The sequence below is a fragment of the Salvelinus fontinalis genome, chromosome 2 (genome assembly GCF_029448725.1).
Source record: "Salvelinus fontinalis isolate EN_2023a chromosome 2, ASM2944872v1, whole genome shotgun sequence".
Classification (NCBI taxonomy): Eukaryota; Metazoa; Chordata; class Actinopteri; order Salmoniformes; family Salmonidae; genus Salvelinus; species Salvelinus fontinalis.
The window spans coordinates 80,071,766-80,090,766 of record NC_074666.1 but is presented as its reverse complement, the minus strand read 5'-3'; the positions used below and the strand labels follow the sequence as shown (position 1 = coordinate 80,090,766).

The 19,001-nt window shown below is 41.1% G+C and overlaps 1 protein-coding gene across 1 annotated transcript; it reads left to right on the top strand.

Annotated features, from left to right (window-relative positions):
* The first annotated feature begins 1,169 nt into the window (after positions 1-1,169).
* LOC129828271 (globoside alpha-1,3-N-acetylgalactosaminyltransferase 1-like) lies at positions 1,170-18,499 on the top strand. Its single transcript, XM_055889469.1, has 4 exons — positions 1,170-1,726; positions 14,430-14,468; positions 16,692-16,826; positions 17,409-18,499. Exons 1-4 carry the CDS (start codon positions 1,659-1,661, stop codon positions 18,097-18,099), a joined length of 933 nt encoding a protein of 310 aa, XP_055745444.1. The 5' UTR covers positions 1,170-1,658; the 3' UTR covers positions 18,100-18,499.
* The last annotated feature ends 502 nt before the right edge of the window (positions 18,500-19,001 follow it).

Below are 19,001 nucleotides of genomic sequence, written 5' to 3'. Positions count from 1 at the left end.
AAACGGACCCTCCGTTACATCGTGACGTGTCATGTCGTAACGTACAACATGCATAAAGCAACTATTTCTGTCTTACAATCTCTCTCCACCAGGTGTAGCACTTCTCTCATTGTTTAAAAACAAGAAATGGACAGTGACGGGGGTAAAGGGGGATACCTAGTCATTTTTTGCGTCATCATTGCATGCGATCATCATTTTCAAAGTGGCTGTCACTTAAGCACCGCCCTAAAAACTCGATTCAAATTCGACACAAGCCTTCAAATAGGTATGTAATGACACATTATATAAACTCTTTATAGTGTTTTATTTACATTTTAGAGGCGATAAGGTGATAAGTTGGACAGATCGAGTGAAAAAAAGCAATTTTCCCACACAACATCTCTCCTTCTCACTATCACGCATTAGTTTTGCTTCCTCACCCGCCATTTTTAAAAAGACCCGACGGGGCTCATTGCCTGCTTGAATTATGCATAAACAGGCAGCGTTTAGGTCATGTAATTGATAGTGTTGGAAAGGGAGAAATTGTGCTTTACAATGATATTGACATTACAGTTGATCTGGAAGTATTACGTTTTTGGGGCGCTAAAATAAGGGAAATTGTACTGACCAAGGCGATGTACGAGTTTATGTTAGCTGGCTGTACTACAGACACCTGTCGTCGTCATGGGAAAGACTCATTGCTATCTTTCGTAAAACAACTGGTTGCAGTAAAGAGACAATCTGGAGACTAAGGAGATCCTGAAGGAAATCGACGAGTACCAACAGCTTTACGCTATGGAGGAACAGATTCGGGATCTTTCCTCCACATGTTTCCATGGCATTTCCTTTGTTTTGGTCAGTTCCATGACCTCTTTACTGCATCTTTACCACTTCGCTCTGAAGCCTGCAGTGTAGCTGACTCATCAAACTGGCTATCGGAGGGTCTAATTAGCCCATATACCCTCCATCATTTTCCCTCCCTCAGCTTTGGGACACTTGTGCATATGGTCGAGGCTTGCATGAATAAACAAATGGAGGGGTGAGTGGAAGGGGGTGATTTGGTAATCAGCCTGTCACGACTTTCACCGAAGTCGGTTCCTCTCCTTGTTAGGGTGGCGGTCAGCGTCACCGGTCTTCTAGCCAGTCGATCCACTTTTAATTTTCCATTTGTTTTGTCTTGTTTTCCTACATACCTGGTTCTCATTTTCCTCATTACGTGTTGTGTATTTAACCCTCTGTTCCCCCCATGTCTTTGTGTGGAATTGTTTGTTGTAAGTGCTTGTGCACATGGTTACTGGTACGTATCGGGTTTTGTACCCATGTTGGTATTTTCTTTATGCCGTTGATTTTGAAATTAAACTGCTCCGGCCATGACCTAGTTCTGCTCTCCTGCATCTGACTTTGCTTCCACCAGTTACTCTCTCCTTTACACAGCCAAAGAGAAAGAAACAGGAAGGAGCCCCTCCTTTATTATAGGCTAACACAAAATACATACACACACATTTTTCTATCACACTAGTTTGCCTGTCACACCAGTTTAAACTGATATCAAACATATTTTACTGGGTCCTAAATCCAGGATTAATTTACAATACTGGTAACAGATTTATCTACTATCTTACTTGTGACCAGTATTAATAGGATCAACGAAATCTTTTGGTGACACTATTGGAGGAACAATGCGTTTTAGTTCAAATGCCAAGCCATATGTTCTGCTTGTCATTGCTGGAACAGTCTTGCTTCTGGGGTATGTAAACCATTTTGACATTACTTCCAGTTTATTCCTTTTTCTGGTATTAAATGAGGTGCTTTTGTGATAGATTTTCATATTAGTTTCTAAGAGCTCTGAGATGTCATTTATTTTATATATTTCTTGATTGTGAGTATGTTCTAATCTGTTAAGGGTTGGATGGATTTAAGAAATGAGATTTAATTAGGCGTAAATGTATAACATAACTCTTCAAAACTGAAATGATAGGTTATGTAAGGGATAATCAAGGGCTATACTTTCTATGGAATATTAATTAACGACACGGAAGTTGTGCTCTATGAATGCGTTAGCGGAGTGGAACTAACCTTCCAAGGAGTTGCATCATTTTCCAGAGAACGCATAGAGCCCCAAATTGATTATCCCATTTATACCATGGCTATTATTTATCACGTTTGTCACTAGAAATGTGTTAATTTGCAGGTAGAAATGTGTTCAACATCCACTGAAGTAGCTAGCAAGTTTAATAGATAGCTACAGTATTTGCCTTGGTAACCAAACAGACTTGCTAGTTTAGCTAACCAAACCATCAGTCCTAGCTTGTTATTATGAACATCGAATTCGACAAAGCCAATAATGTTTTCAATTCAAATTCTGCTTTCAAAAGCAGTTCAAACATAGAACATGTAAGAATGACATATAGCCATTGAATTCTACTGTGCTGATATACTGTGTGTTATAAGGAAATAATGCACGCTCTAGAATGCCCTTCAAGCCAATCAGAAACAAGTATTCAACAATGCCATGGTATAATAAAGCAATTCTACATGAGAGGGTGTGCTAAACTACTTTTTTAGCATGGCTGTACTGCGGTGGATCAGCACAGCTGTGCTAAAAAAGTAATTTAGCAAAACTTTGAGTGTACAGTTGTTTTTCTAAAACTGGTTACCAATTAAATAAAACGCTTTATTTAGAAAAATGTATTCATAACCTACTATTTAATTCCTCAGTGAAAATAAAGGTCTTGTCCCAAGCTGGCTGTCAGTACATTCTATCGGTTAGCTTGCCAGAAATGCGACCCAATTGTGAAGTCTTTTGATTCGATATCTATGGACGCGACCCAGTTTTTCATCCTTAATGTTACATTGCCATCCTGGCTGGCCGCGCTGTTATCCCATGTTTGCTAGCTAGAAAACTACAGCTAACAGAGTCAAGTCAAACCGTGCAACCACAATAACAGCAAAGTAGCTGCATTTCATTTCGTTTGACCTGTTTTTCTATTGACATTTCTTTGTATAACAGAGTCATAAAATTATTCTGATTCATAAAATCGACTGGCTAAGTAAAGATGTCCATCTCATCCTGACACATTAATTCACAATAGGACAGTTGAGATCAACTATCAATATTGAAACTTTGTTGCAAATGTAGAGAAACAGCAACATTTGCATAAAAATGTGGTGTTCAACAAAGGTTCTTCTAAGATCCTAAAAAAAAAGTAAATTTTTTGCCACTGAAAAAATGACCCCAAATGTAGGGTTTTTGCCACTGAAAAATGACCCCAAAAGGTTATTCCAAGAATCCCATAGGAGGTGGGGTTCGTCGAGGAACCTCTTTAGTTCTTGGGGGTTCTTGCAGGAATCTAACTGCCCAACTGAAATATTTCGATATGAATTTGAGATAATAATAACAAGAAGAGGAGGGGTTAAAAATGAACCCCAAAGGGTTCTTTGTGGAAACATTAATGTTTTTTTTTTGAAGAGCTTATAGGGGTTCCTCCACAGTTCCAATTTGAAAAACCCCTAAAGGATCCTCCAGGAAACTTTTCTTGGTCTGGAAGCAAGGGGAAATAACGTCTAGATGCCTTTTACAGTGGTGATTGAGTTAATTAATTGGCTGGGCTAATGGGACAGTGGATGAGCAGGGAATTCTCAGATGGAACACAAAACAAGATTCCCATTTTTGCGTCACTAAACAGTTTTTTTTAGCATGGCTTAGAACTAATGTTCCCTCTAAGCTGCATGCGTGTTGAGCAGTAGCCCTGACACTGCCTCACAGCTCCCCAGGACTGCTGCGCAGAAGAACTATCAGCCCACAGAGAAAAGCATGAGATTGAACTTTTCCCTGTTAGTTAACACTATCAAAATTTCCCTTTTTTTAATTTAACCTTTATTTAACTAGACAAGTCAGTTAAGAACAAATTCTCATTTACAATGACGGCCTAGGAACAGTGGGTTAACTGCCTTGTTCAGGGGCAGAACAGATTTTTACCTTGTCATCTCTGGGATTAGATCTAATAACCTTTCGGTTACTGGCCTAACGCTCTAACCACTAGGCTACCTGACGGCCCTTTACTGTTGCAATTGTGATCAAATCAATGCAATATTAGCCACTTTTAATGCAACATACCGAAACAAAACGTACTATGCAAGATATTTTGTTCTAGGCAGAACGGATCAGATTAGGATTCTATTTCCCATGACTCAGCCCATGCTCCAGGCCTATATGCAAATAGGCCTATATGCAAATAGACCATTGTCATATATGTATCTGTGACATTTACAATGAACTGGACTGTATTTACAGCTGTGGTTGTGAGCAGATGGCTTGTTTTGAGTTCATGGCATGTAGCCACTTATGCACATTTTGTTCATATCATTTGCTAATTGGTGAGATGTTAACCCAGTTACAGATCAATCAATAAATCAACGTTTTATATCAGCAGATGTCACAAAGTGCTTATTCAGAAACCCAGTCTAAAACCCCAAACAGCAAGCAATACAGATGTACTCAGCAATAAGGTAGTGATTGCCTCCTAGACCACAACACATGTACTTTTCTAGACATATTTTAAAAGCGAGTCAGGTAAAGAGCTTTTTTTCCTTGAAGGGGCAATGTTCTATTTTGGGACAGGCTTGAATAAGCTAAGTAGCCAATAGGCAGAGGGTTGCATAATTTGTCTGATCCTCTGTAACAATGGTATGGAAATAATGCATTTTATTTTGTGATGTGGTTTCTTGCATCAAAGAACACAAAAACATGTTCAGTCACCTGTCTGAAGGAGAAACAGGTTAAAGATACTTCACTAGGGTAGGGGGCAGCATTGGGAATTTTGGATGAAAAGCATGCCCAAATTAAACTGCCTGCTACTCAGCCATAAAAGCTAGAGTATGCATATAATTAACCTCAGATTTCCCACTTCCTGGTTGAATTTTTCTCAGGTTTCCGCCTGCCAAATGAGTTATGTTATACGCACAGACATCATTCAAACAGTTTTAGAAACTTCAGAGTGTTTTCTATCCAAATCTACTAATAATATGCATATCCTAGCTTCTGGGCCTGAGTAGTAGATAGTTTACTCTGGGCATGCTTTTCATCCGGACCTGAAAATACTGCCCCCTAGCCCAAAGAGGTTAATGTCAAGCCCTGCATTTTTTCCCCAAAAGTCTTATGGAATGTAGGCATGGCCATTGAACACAACACATTGGCTGCTACTGTAGGCTGAATGATAGAGGAGCTATTTCCATGTTAAAATGCATTTTCTCCATTGTTTTTTATGGTAGGCCACTCTGGTAGTTCTACATTATGATCAAATAGCCACAGTAGACTACTTGGCCACTGTTAAAACTGTAACTTAAAGCGTGTACAGCCTCAGTGTTCACAGTAAACGAGAACTGGAAGTTGAACATAATTTAAACAACGTTTAAAGTTTGCGCTCAGCAGACCTGAAATTAGCTCAGTGACAAAATACATTAGACGGAACATTGCTTAGAACGCGTCTCAACCAATCAGAATGCTTTAACTTTATTTAACTATGCAAGCGAGTTAAGAAGAAATTCTTATTTACAATGATGGACGACCAAAAGGCAAAAGGTCTGCTGTGGAGACGGGGCTTGGATTAAAAATACAAATAAATTAAATAAAAATATAGGACAAAACACACATCACGACAAGAGAGATATCACAACACTACAATAAGAGAGACCTAAGACAACAACATAGCATGGCAGCAACACATGACAACACAGCATGGTAGCAACACATTATGACAACAACATGGTCACAAAACAACATTGTAGCAGCACAAAACAGGGTACAAACATTATTAGGCAAAGACAACAGCACAAAGGGCAAGAAGGTAGAGTTAACAATACATCACGCAAAGCAGCCACAACTGTCAGTAAGAGTGTCCATGATTGAATCTTTGAATGAAGAGATTGAGATAAAACTATCCAGTTTGAGTGTTTGTTGCAGCTCGTTCCAGTCGCTAGCTGCCTAGAACTGAAAAGACGAGCGACCCAGGGATATGTGTGCTTTGAGAACCTTTAACAGAATGTGACTGGCAGAACAGGTGTTGTATGTGGAGAATGAGGGCTGCAGTAGATATCTCAGATAGGGGGGAGTGAGGCCTAAGACGGTTTTATAAATAAGCATCAACCAGTGGGTCTTGCAACGGGAATACAGAGATGACCAGTTTACAGAAGAGTATAGAGTGCAGTGATGTGTCCTATAAGGAGCATTGGTGGCAAATCTTATGGCCGAATGGTAAAGAATGTCTAACCGCTCGAGAGCACCCTTACCTGCCGATCTATAAATTACATCTCCGTAATCAAGCATGAGTAGGATGGTCATCTGAATCATGGTTTGTTTGGCAGCTGGGGTGAAAGAGGAGTGATTATAATAGAGGAAAACAAGTCTAGATTTAACTTTAGCCTGCAACTTTGATATGTGCTGAGAGAAGGACAGTGTACCGTCTAGTCATACTCCCAAGTACTTGTATGAGGTGACAACCTCAAGCTCCAAACCCTTAGGTGTTAGTAATCACATCTGTGGGGAGAGGGGCATTATTCTTACCAAACCACATGGCCTTTGTTTTGGAGGTGTTCAGAACAAGTTCAAGGGCAGAGAAAGCATGTTGGACACTAAGAAAGCTTTGATGTAGAGCCTTTAACTTCTCTAGGGTAGGGGGCAGCATTTTCACGTTTGGATGAAAAGTATACCCAAATTCAACTGCCAGTTACTCATCCCCAGGAGATAAGAGATGCATATTATTAGTAGATTTTGATAGAAAACACTGAAGTTTCTAAAACTGATTGAGTATAACAGAACTTACTTAGCAGGCGAAACCCCGAGGACAAACCATTCAGATTTTTTGTTGTTGTTGAGGTCACTGTCTTTTCTTTCTTTTTTTTTCTTTTTTTAACCCCTTTTACCCCCAATTTTCGTGGCATCCAATCGCTAGTAATTACTATCTTGTCTCAAAGCTACAACTCCCGTACGGGCTCGGGAGAGACGAAGGTCGAAAGCCATGCGTCCTCCGAAGCACAACCCAACCAAGCCACACTGCTTCTTAACACAGCGCACCTCCAACCCGGAAGCCAGACGCACCAATGTGTCGGAGGAAACACCGTGCACCTGGCCCCCTTGGTTAGCGTGCACTGCGCCCGGCCCGCCACAGGAGTCGCTGGAGCGCGATGAGACAAGGATATCCCTACCGGCCAAACCCTCCCTAACCCGGACGACGCTAGGCCAATTGTGCGTCGCCCCACGGACCTCCCGGTCGCGGCCGGCTGCGACAGAGCCTGGGCGCAAACCCAGAGACTCTGGTGGCACAGCGAGCACTGCGATGCAGTGTAGGTCACTGTCTTTTCAATCAGTCTTCATTGGGAAACCAGATTTCTAAGCAAATTGTTTGCAGTTTCTACGGCGTCCACCAGATGTCAACAGTCATGAGAAATAGGTTGAGGTTATTCCTTTGTGTAATGAAGAAATACGGCCATCTTGAAGTCGAGGCACTCCAGGTGTCCTGTAAATGCGCTTCAATCAAACAGAAGGCATGCAACATTTCCTTTTAGTCCTTTATTGAACACAGATCATCCCGTCTTCAATTTTATCGATTATTAACGTTAAAAAATACCTAAAGTTATATTACAAAAGTAGTTTGACATTTTCTGGTAAAGTTTACAGGTAACCTTTGATATATTTTGTCGTCATGTTTGAGCAAGTTGGAACCGGTGTTTCTCTGGATCAAACGCTCCAAATAAATGGATTTGAATTAATGTTGGCTGGATTCACAACCAGTGTAGCTTTAATTTGGTATCTTTCATGTGTGATTTAATGAAAGTTTGATTTTATAGTAATTTTCATAGTAAATCATTTTAATTTGGGGCTCTGCATTTTCTCAGGCTTTTTGTCAAGTGATACAGTAGCGTCTTGCATAAACTCCGATTTTTGGATATAAATATGAACTTTACCGAACAAAAAATACATGTATTGTGTAACATGAAGTCCTATGAGTGTCATCTGATGAAGATTATCAAAGGTTAGTGATTACTTTTATCTATATTTCTGCTTTTTGTTAATGCTCTCTTTAGCTGGAAAAATGGCTGTCTTTTTCTGTGACTTGGCTCATACCTAACATAGCTTTAAAATGGTGTAAAATACTCGTATGCTTAAGGAATTTAAATTATGGGATTTCTGTTGTTTTGAGTTTGGAGCCCTGCAGTTTCACTGGCTGTTGAAGGGGTGGGACGCTACCGTTCCACATACCCTAGAGAGGTTAACACAAAACACAGGGAGGGGCCAGCTGAGTATTAGACTGTATCATCTGCATATAACTGGATGAGAGAGATTCCTACTGCCTGGACTATGTTGTTGATGTAAATTGAGAAGAGCGTGGGGCCTAGGATCAAGCCTTGGGGTACACCCTTGGTGACAGGCAGTGGCTGAGACAGCAGATGTTCTGACTTTATACACTGCACTCTTTGAAAGAGGTAGTTAGCAAACCAGGCCAAAGACCCCTCAGACACCAATACTCCTTAGCCGGCCCACCAGAATGGAATCGTATACTGTATCAAAAGCTTTGGCCAAGTCAATAAAAATAGCAGCACAACATTGCTTAGAATCAAGGGCAATGGTGACATCATTGAGGACCTTTAAGGTTGCATACCAGAAAGAATACTATAGACATCAAGAAAGCCAGTCAGTTGACTGACAAGTTTTTCTGCCCTTTTGATAAACAGGGAATAGGCCTATAACAGTAAGGATCAGCTTGATCTCCCCCTCTAAATAAAGGATGAATCGTAGCTGCCTTCCAAGCAATGGGAACCCCCGCCCCCCCAGAGAGGAGAGACAGGTTAAAAAGGTCAGAGATAGGCTTGGCGATTATAGGGGCAGCAACCTTAAAGAAGAAAGGGTCTAAACCATCTGACCCAGATGTTTTTTGGGGGTCCAGTTTAAGGAGCTCCTTTAGCACCTCGGACTCAGTGACCGCCTGCAGGGAGAAACGATTTTATGCGCCTGTCAGCAACGGGTGTGGCTGAAATTGATGAATCCACTCATTTGAAGCAGGTGTCCACATACATTTGCATATATAGTGTATTTTTACACAATGTTGTATGCATGTTTGAAGAAAGAAAATATATTTCAAAAATACTATTAAGCAGTTTGTTGTGCTATGAGGTGTAATTGATTAGGACCTCAAACAAGTTGACGTTCAATAATAATACAATCCATTCCCACCACCAACAAGATCATGTGTTGTTGAACACGTGTTCAACAATGCCTGCTAAGGTGGGTTCAAATGAAAAATCGTCAAATTCATAAAACAACGTTAAACATTAAGACATGATCACTTACTAGTCAGTACTACTTATACTTGTTACAAATGTGTAATGAAGGTTAATCATTTAAGTAGAAGGGACCCTAAATGTTTATGTTCAATACAACAAATATTAATGTTCAAGTAACTGTTAAAGTTCAGAATACATACTGCAGTTTAGTGTCAAAAAGTAAATAAAACACAAAAGAGTTAAGTATTTAGAACTTAAAAGACATATGGGTGGTGAAAACACCCGCCGGCGGTGCACTTGGCAATGGCCCATGACAGAGAGTAACGTCCATCTCAAATCAATCAGTAATCTGCGCCGCTCTGACATGTTGTCAACAAGGCAATATGGTGCATCGTCCAGAAACATACAAAATCTCATCTCTATAAAAATATATATTACAATTTTAAAAGTAGTTTTGAATTGGGATGAAAGATAAAGCGTTTATCAACAATCCTGTGTTTTCAAAGAAGCCGTTGGCTTTGAACAGGTCACCTAGCTAATGCCCGGGAGGCGGATGTAAAATGTCATATGTTTAGTTTCATGCTATTACATGTTGCAATGTTGCATCCCTATGTAACATTTATTAATGTTACATAGGGATGCAATTAGAAACACTCAACCCATCATCTGCTCATTCACATATAATATGCACATACATGTATACTGAGTCTACACATACGCACACCCACTCACATACAAGCTAATGCTACTCTGTTTATCTACTATCCTGTTGACTTGTCACCTTCGGAAAGTTCAGACCCCTTGACTTTTTCCACATTTTGTTACGTTACAGTCTTATTCTAAAATGTATTAAATAAAATAAAAATCCACATCAATCTATACACAATACCCCATAATACCAAAGCCAAAACAAGTTTTTAGATTTTTTTTCAAATGTATTAAAAATAAATAAATAAATACCTTATTTACTAAGTATTCAGACCCTTTGCTATGAGACTCATAATTGAGCTCAGGTACGTCCTGTTTCCGTTGGTCACCCTTGAGATGTTTCTACAACTTGATTGGAGTCCACCTGTGGTAAATGTAATTGATTGAATGTGATTTGGAAAGGCACACACCTGTCTATATTAGGTCCCACAGTTCACAGTGCATGTCAGAGCAAATACCAAGCCATGAGGTCTAAGGAATTGTCCGTAGAGCTCCGAGACCGAATTGTGTCGAGGCACAGATCTGGGGAAGGGTACCAAAACATTTCTGCAGCAAAGATGCATAAAAATCCTCCTGATTCCTGCTTACAAGCAAAAACTAAAGCAGAAAGTACCAGTGACTCACTCAATACGGAAGCGGTCAGATGACGCAGATGCTACGCTACAGGACTGTTTTGCTAGCACAGACTGGAAGGCGTTCCGGGATTCATCCAATACCACCTCAGTCACCGCTTCATCATTAAGTCCATCAACAACGTAGTCCCCACAGTGACCGTACGGACATATCCCAACCAGAAGCCATGGATTACAGGCAATATCCGCAAGGAGCTGGGGCTAGAGCTTCCGTTTTCAAGGAGCGGGATACTAATCACTAAGAAATCCAGCTATGCCCTCAGACGAACCATCAAACAGGCAAAGCTTCATTACAGGACTAAGATTGAATGCTACTACGCCGGCTCTGATGCTGGTCGGATGTGGCAGAGCTTGCAGACTTATGTGCTACAAAGGGAAACCCAGCCACAAGCTGCCCAGTGACGCTAGCCTCCCAGATGAGATAAATGCCTTTTATGCTTGCTTCGAGGCAAGCAACACTTAAGCATGCATCAGAGCAGCAGCTGTTCTGGACAACTGTGTGATCATGCTCTCCGTAGCCGATGTGAGCAAGACCTTCTAACAGGTCAACATTCACAAGGCCGCAGGTCCAGACTGGTTACCAGGACGTGTACTCAAAGCATGCGCAGACAAACTGGCAAGTGTCTTCACTGACATTTTTAACCCTTCCCTGACCGAGTCTGTAATACCTACATTTTTCAAACAGACCAACATAGTCCTTGTGCCCGAGAAAGTGAAGGTAACCTGCCTAAATGATTACCACCCCGTAGCACTCACGTCAGTAGCCATGAAGTGGTTTGAAAGGCTGGTCAAAGCTCACATCAACACCATCATGCCGGAAACCCTAGACCCACTCCATTTCGTATACCGCCCCAAAAAATCCACAGATGACACAATCTTAATCCACACTGCCCCTTCCCACCTTGACAAAAGGAACACCTATGTGAGAATGCTGTTCATTGACTATAGCTCAGCATTTAACACCATAGTGCCCACAAAGCTCATTACTAAGCTAAGGACCCTAGGACTAAACATCTCCCTCTGCAACTGGATCCTGGACTTCCTGACGGGCCGCCCACAGGTGGTAATGGTAGGCAACAACGCATCTGCCACTCTGATCCTCAGCACTGGAGCCCCTTGGGGGTGCGTGCTTAGTCCCTTCCCGTACTTCCTGTTCACCCACAACTGTGTGGCCAAGCACAACTCCAACACCATCATTAAGTTTGCTGACGACACAACAGTGGTAGGCCTAATCACAGACAACGATGAGACAGCATATAGGGAGGAGGTCAGAGACCTGGTAGTGTGGTGCCAGGACAACAACCTCTCCCTCAGTGTGAGCAAAACAAAGGAGATGATTGTGGACTATAGGAAAAGGAGGGCTGAACAGGCCCCCATTAACATCAACAGGACTGCAGTGGAGCGGGTCAAGAGTTAAGTTCCTTGGTGTCCACATCACCAACGACAGTTGTGAAGAGGGCACAGCAACACCTTTTCCCCCTCAGAAGACTGAAAAGATTTGGCATGGGTCCCAAGATCCTCAAAAAGTTCTACAACTGCACCATCAAGAGCATCCTGACCGGTTGCATCACCGCCTGGTATGACAACTGCTCGGCATCTGACCGTAAGGCGCTACAGAGTGTAGTGCGTACGGCCCAGTACGTCACTGGGGCTTCCTGCCATCCAGGACCTATATACTAGCTGATTTCAGAGGAAGGCCAAAAAAAGACTCCAGTCACCCAAGTCATAGACTGTTCTCTCTGCTACCGCACGACAAGTGGTCCTGAAGCGCCAAGTCTAGGTTCAAAAGGTTCAAAAGGCTCTTCTACCCCCAAGCCATAAGACTGCTGAACAGTTAATCAAATGGCCACCTAGACTATTACATTAACAAACCCCCCCCATGATTTTATTCTGCTGCTACTCGCTGTTTATTATCTATGCATAGTCACTTTACCCCTACCTACATGTACAAATTACCTCGACTAACCTGTACCCCCGCACACTGACTCGGTACCGGTATCCCCTGTATATACCGTAGCCTCGTTATTGTTATGTAATTTTCTTGTGTTACTTTTTGATTATATATTTTTTTACTTTAGATTATTTAGCAAATATTTTCTTAACTCTATTTCTTGAAGGGCTTGTAAAGTAAGCAATTCAAGGTAAGGTTCACACCTGTTGTATTCGGTGCATGTGACAAATACAATTTGATTTGTGTGTCTAAAGGGCATACTACGCCATGGAAACGAGAGCATGGGGAGCCCTGCCTAACACATATCACAAACAGGTTCTTAGTTTGGGCTGTATCACGACTTCCGCCAAAGTCGGTCCCTCTCCTTGTTCGGGCGGCTTTCGGCAGTCGACGTCGCCGGCTTTCTAGCTACCGCCGATCCACTTTTCATTTTCCATTTGTTTTGTCTTTGTTTCACACACCTGTTTTCAATCCCACAATCACTTGTTCATTATTTAACCCTCTGTTCCCCCCATGGTTTTTGTGAGTGGTTGTTTATTTGTATTTTCGGTCTGTCATTGTGGACGTGTTTTCGTTACTTTGTATATTTTACATTTTGAGTAAAGTACGTTTGATTACTCAAATCTTCTGTCCTGTGCCTGATTCTCTACACCAGCTACAACTAGGACCCATTACAGGCTGAGTGGCAACATATTGAATTCCCGTTCCTCCACAATTGTCACGTTCGTTGTATGGTGGAAGAGAGGAGGACCAAGGCGCAGCGTGAAGTGAATACATTCTTCTATTTATTTAAGAAGAAAACCTAACCAAACTAATACAAACAACAAAACGAACGTGACGCTATATATAATAGTGCAGACACAAGCAACTAACACATAGACAATAACCCACAATACAAAACAGGCTACCTAAATATGGTTCCCAATCACAACGCAAAACACCTGTCTCTGATTGAGAACCATATCAGGCAAAACACATAGAAATAGACAAACCAGACATACAACATAGAATGCCCACTCAGATCACACCCTGACCAAACAAAACATAAAACATACAAAGCAAACTATGGTCAGGGAGTGACAACAATAGTCAATGCAAACTGAATGACTGAGGCTTTCTTTTCAGCCTGGTCAAAAAGGAAAGAAAAGCAAACAAAGTTAACATAATGATTAACCAACAGGTTCTGTTGCATGGTTGAGGGAAGCACTAACTAAACAGTCATTGAACTTCTCAAGTTTTAATCAAACTATTCACTATATTAACTAGGTATCTTGGGACACTTCTACACCACATACCCCTCTCTGATGGGCATTGAATAAAGACAATGGCTCTCTGAAGCCACATGCAATTAATATCAGTACAGTATTTTTGTTAAAAGCAAAAAAAAATTAACCCTTTTTAAAATGTCTGCACACTCGTGTACCGTTGCATTTTTCAAGTGTTGAGAAACCATGTGCAACATGGTTTAATTGAAAAGCTCCTGTATACTTTAAATATCTTGCCTACTTGAGGGTACTATGGTATTAACGGTATGTTAATAGCTGCACAGACATGCAGCATGAATGTGGCTTTGGCAACACCTCATCCAAGGTAATGTAAGGATAGTGTAGTCTAATTTACACCCTACTCAATACAATAAGAAACGCAAATGTGTGCTTCCCCATATTTTGTAACTCCACGAAAATACGTAGGATTGCCATCTTGTGAAGCTAATTGTGTCCTTGTGTGGTGTACTGGCGTAAGAGTATGAATTATATTTAAAATAAAAGTAACAACTGATGTTTAAGAAAGGCTGCGCCGGCAACACATTTTGTTAGTGTAAAAAGACCATTAATGTTTTCATGACAGACTTGAACTGATTCTCTCCTGCTTCCCCAAAGGTACGTCTACTTCAGCTTCTTCTCTGAAAGTCTCAACAGGTAAGATCAAGTTCTGTTAATCTATTACAGCCCAATGTCGCTATAGTGTGAAATTAAAGTCACAGTATTGTCTGATACTTACTAACAGGGTTTGGTTTGAGGCTTGGATTGTATTAAGGGGAACGTTATTTTATGGTTTTATGGATTCCAACAGAGAAATTACAATTGATGAGGACCAGAAGGGCAGCAGGTTAGTTGAGAAACTGAGAATTTCCCCCCACAAGTCATGGTACTTTTTACTTTTAAAAGGTAATATGGTAGTTTTAAAGTTATGATGTTAGGATTATAGTAGTTTTGTTCTGTCACAAGATAATCCATAAAATTGTGGTAAACAGCACCACACCCGGGCAGAAAACGGAATGTTATATTCTTAGCCAGGCCCATCTTTTCAAAGAAAACACAATTTAATTATCTCTATTTGAGCAAAATAATTCGTTTTGTTGTGATCACAAGAAAATCCTAACAATTCGGGTAAAGAGCGCCACAGTCAGTCAGAAAAATCTGAATGTTCTATCATAGTAGTTTCCCTGACAGATTTGGCTGCCAGGGAATTTTTCCATGACTGGAAACATTAAAATTATATATTTTTATATCACCCAAATAATCAAAATGATAAGCTACTTTGTCATTTACATACTGAGATCAATAAAGCAAAATAAACATTAACTTAAATGCAACCAATAGCATAGGCCAATAAAAATAGTGGATTCACAGAATTTAGGCCTATAATATGAGGAGGAAATAAGAGTCCACCAACTTTCCAGTGGCACTCACCAATTCAAACAGATTTTAACCGTAATGATATTTTGAAATGTTGCCCAAATACCTTCTAGCTGCTGCCCCCTGTTCATTGACAGCCACAACTCAACAATCAGCTGTTTTGTATTTTCCGCATTGGCTGCTACTTAGAAATACTATAACAGTAAATGAACAGATTACATTCACTGATATAAACCTGTCTTTGTCACATCCTGATCTGTTTCACCTGTCCTTGTGATTGTCTCCACCCCCTCAGGTGTCACTTATTTTCCCTGGTGTATTTATTCCTGTGTTTCCTGTTTCTCTGTGCCAGTTCGTCTTGTATGTTTTTCAAGTCAATTAGCGTGTTTTCCCATACTCCTGCTTCTATTCTCTTTTTGCTAGTCCTCACGGTTTTGACCCTTGACTGTTTTCTGGACTCTGTACCCTCCTGCCTGACCATTCGGCCTGCCCTGACCTCGTGCCTGCCTGCCACTCTACCTCCTGGACTCTGAACTGGTTTTGACCTTTTGCCTGTCCACGATCATTCTCTTGCCAACCTCTTTTGGATTGTTTAATAAATATCAAAGACTCAAACCATCTGCCTCCCGTGTCTACATTTGGATCTCGCCTTGTGCCCTTATAGTCTTCAAAATAATTCCATAGTTTTCACAGACCCACCACGGACCAAGTAAATCTGTGTGGAAAGGAGTCCTGTGGTCTGATTTGTCAATGTACTCAGACAAAATTCAAAGAAGTCAAAGATGAAATGAACTGCAATACACTGGTCTCAAATATATTAGCATAACTAGCCTACACAGAACCACGGCAGAGCCATTGTAAAATTCTAGGCTTTTTCTCGTATTAAAACCAGTGGTGTAAATTACTTAAGTAAAAACACTTTAAAGTACTACTTGTTTTTTGGGATATCTGTACTTGACTATATATATTTTTGACTACTTTTACTTTTACTTCAATACACTCCTAATGAAAAATAATGTACTTTTTACTCCATACATTTCCCCTGACATCTATAAGTATTCGTACAAATTTGTATGCTTAACAGGCCAGGAAAATTGTCAAATTCATGCACTTATCAAGAGAACACCCTGGTCATCCCCACTGCCTTTGGTCTGGAGGACTCACTAAACACCTGCTCATCGAATGTCACTTCAATATCTTGGGCATTAAAGTCATATTAGCTGACGTACTGTAAGTGTCTGACACATCAGTGTGGGGAGCTTTGATATATTAGGAGGCCACACCTGACATTAGTGTCTGATGCATCAGTGTGGGGAGCTTTGACATATTAGGAGGCCACACCTGACATTAGTGTCTGACACATCAGTGTGGGGAGGTGTAGCCTAATACACCACAGCTTGCTTCAAGGTTCTTTAATTGCCAGTACCATAGAAGTATTGAGATCATAACATGGCTCTGGTCAGTACAACACAGTCAGGCAAGATCTTTGTTCTGTTTCTCTAGACGTACTGATGTGGTGTCAGTGACCCCGTGGTTGGCACCCATCGTCTGGGAAGGCACCTTTGACCCTGTGCTAATCGACAAGATCTACAAGCCCATGAACCTCACCATAGCAACCACTGTGTTTGCTGTTGGAAAGTGAGTACAACTTTTGACAAATATTCAAAAGGGAAGTTGAACTATCAATACTTTTTCAACAATGCAACTATAAGGTCATAAGTACCTGATGTAACATGGCAGGTAATAAAATGTTATGACGCTGTCAGGATTCATGCCTTGGAACACGTAAATAATTGTTCCACTTCATGTAATTATCTAGACGGTATACTGGTCAGAAAGTGGTATATTATCCTATGAGAATGATGATGCAGTTAAGGGGATACCTAGTCAATTGCACAACTGAATGCATTCAACCAAAATGTCTTACACATTTAACCCAACAACTCTGATTCAGAGAGGTGCGGAGGAGCAATTGATGTTGGGGGTTAACTGCTTTGCTCAAGGACAGAACAGCAGATGTTTCCACCTTGGCTTGGTTCAAGGATTTGAACCAGTGACCTTTAGGTTGCTGGCCCAACAATCTTAACCTCTAGGCTACCTGCCACCCCATCAGTTAGAGGTGTGCTGACATCAAAATCTCAGTTGCGACCTACTGCTGTTGTGTCCTTAAGCAAGGCACTTGTTAATCCTTATGATATGTATGCCTTTAAATACTGACAGATACGTCAGATTTCTCCAAGATTTTCTGGAGACAGCAGAGAAGCACTTCATGGTCGGCTTCCACGTACGCTACTATGTTTTCACTGATCGTCCCCACGATGTTCCTTCAGTGAACATGTTTCAGGGGAGACATTTGAGTGTGATCCAGGTCCCGGGTTCAAACCGTTGGCAGGAGATATCAGCCCGGAGGATGGAGTTCATCCAGACCACCATCGAACGTCAGATCAGAAGGGAGGCCGACTACATCTTCTGTCTCGACGTAGACAGCAAGTTCCACGCTCGCTGGGGGTCCGAGTCTCTTGGTAGGCTGGTTGCTGTGATACACCCAGGCTACTACGAGCAGTCGCGTGACCGCTTCCCGTACGAACGGCGTCTAGCCTCGACTGCCTACATCCCCATGGATGAGGGAGACTACTACTATGGCGGGGCTATGATCGGAGGGTTCGTGGAAGATGTGTACACACTAACAAAGGTATGTCGGACCCGGTTTGAGGAGGATGCAGGGAATTCCATCGAGGCTGCCTGGCAGGAGGAGAGCCACCTCAACAGGTACCTGCTCGACAATAAGCCCAGCAAGGTGTTGTCTCCAGAGTACCTGTGGCAGGACATCAAGGCAAAAACCAAACAGGTCAAAGTCATTCGCTTTTCAGCAGTCATTAAAAACAATGCTGAAGTTCGTCCCAATGTATAAAAATAGGTGGTGGCTATTAGACCGGCAGAAGAAAAACTCAATTTAGTCGTAGCGGTAAAATTAATTGAGTTTAGGTTTAGGAACGAGGGTTAAGTTTAAATGTAGGTATAGTTTGACTGAGGTTAATGTTTGGGTTAAGGTTAGGGAAAGGCAAAATAATAATAATTTGGGGGTGCTTATATTTGTCACCTGTGGGTGTTTCTTGTACAAATGTGTAATGGAAATGTATTTCTTGCATATCACAACTCTTGAGTTTGGGGTCACGGGCCACGGTCACAATTGTTCGTTTTAACTTATAAGAACATGTTTTTTCATTTTCTAGCTTTATTTCATTCTGTAGCCTATCTATTTTGCATGTTGATTACTGTGAAGAGGGAACGAATAAATAAATAAATATGTAAAAAATGTAACACAATAGTATTATTATATGTTATTTTCTTGAAATAAATGTTTTACCACTTTCCATAATGTTTGTGTTGTGTCACTACTTCTTATTTAAACAAGGTCCAAAGTGATGTTTTGATTTAGAGCTTTACACTTTAGTGGGATTCACACTAAAATGTTAAATAGTGCTTCCCCCTGGTGGACGGTTGGGGTACATGAAGTACTGGGAAATGTATTCCATAGCCTAACTAAAAACAACAACTTTAGTGAACTAATCATCTGGCAACCACAACATGGTGTCAGCAGAACGGTAAGGCCAGAGAACACATACTTGGACGAGCTGAGGAGCAACACCAGACTGGAGGAGGAGGAGATTGTATCTGCAATGTAGGACAGGCACCTCTGGGGGACTCATTTATCAACCCAAGACGTCCAAATCCATATGGTAAGAACTGTGTATATATTTTTTTAATAATTGAAGAAGAAAGGATGAGCTTTATTAATCACACTAATGAATA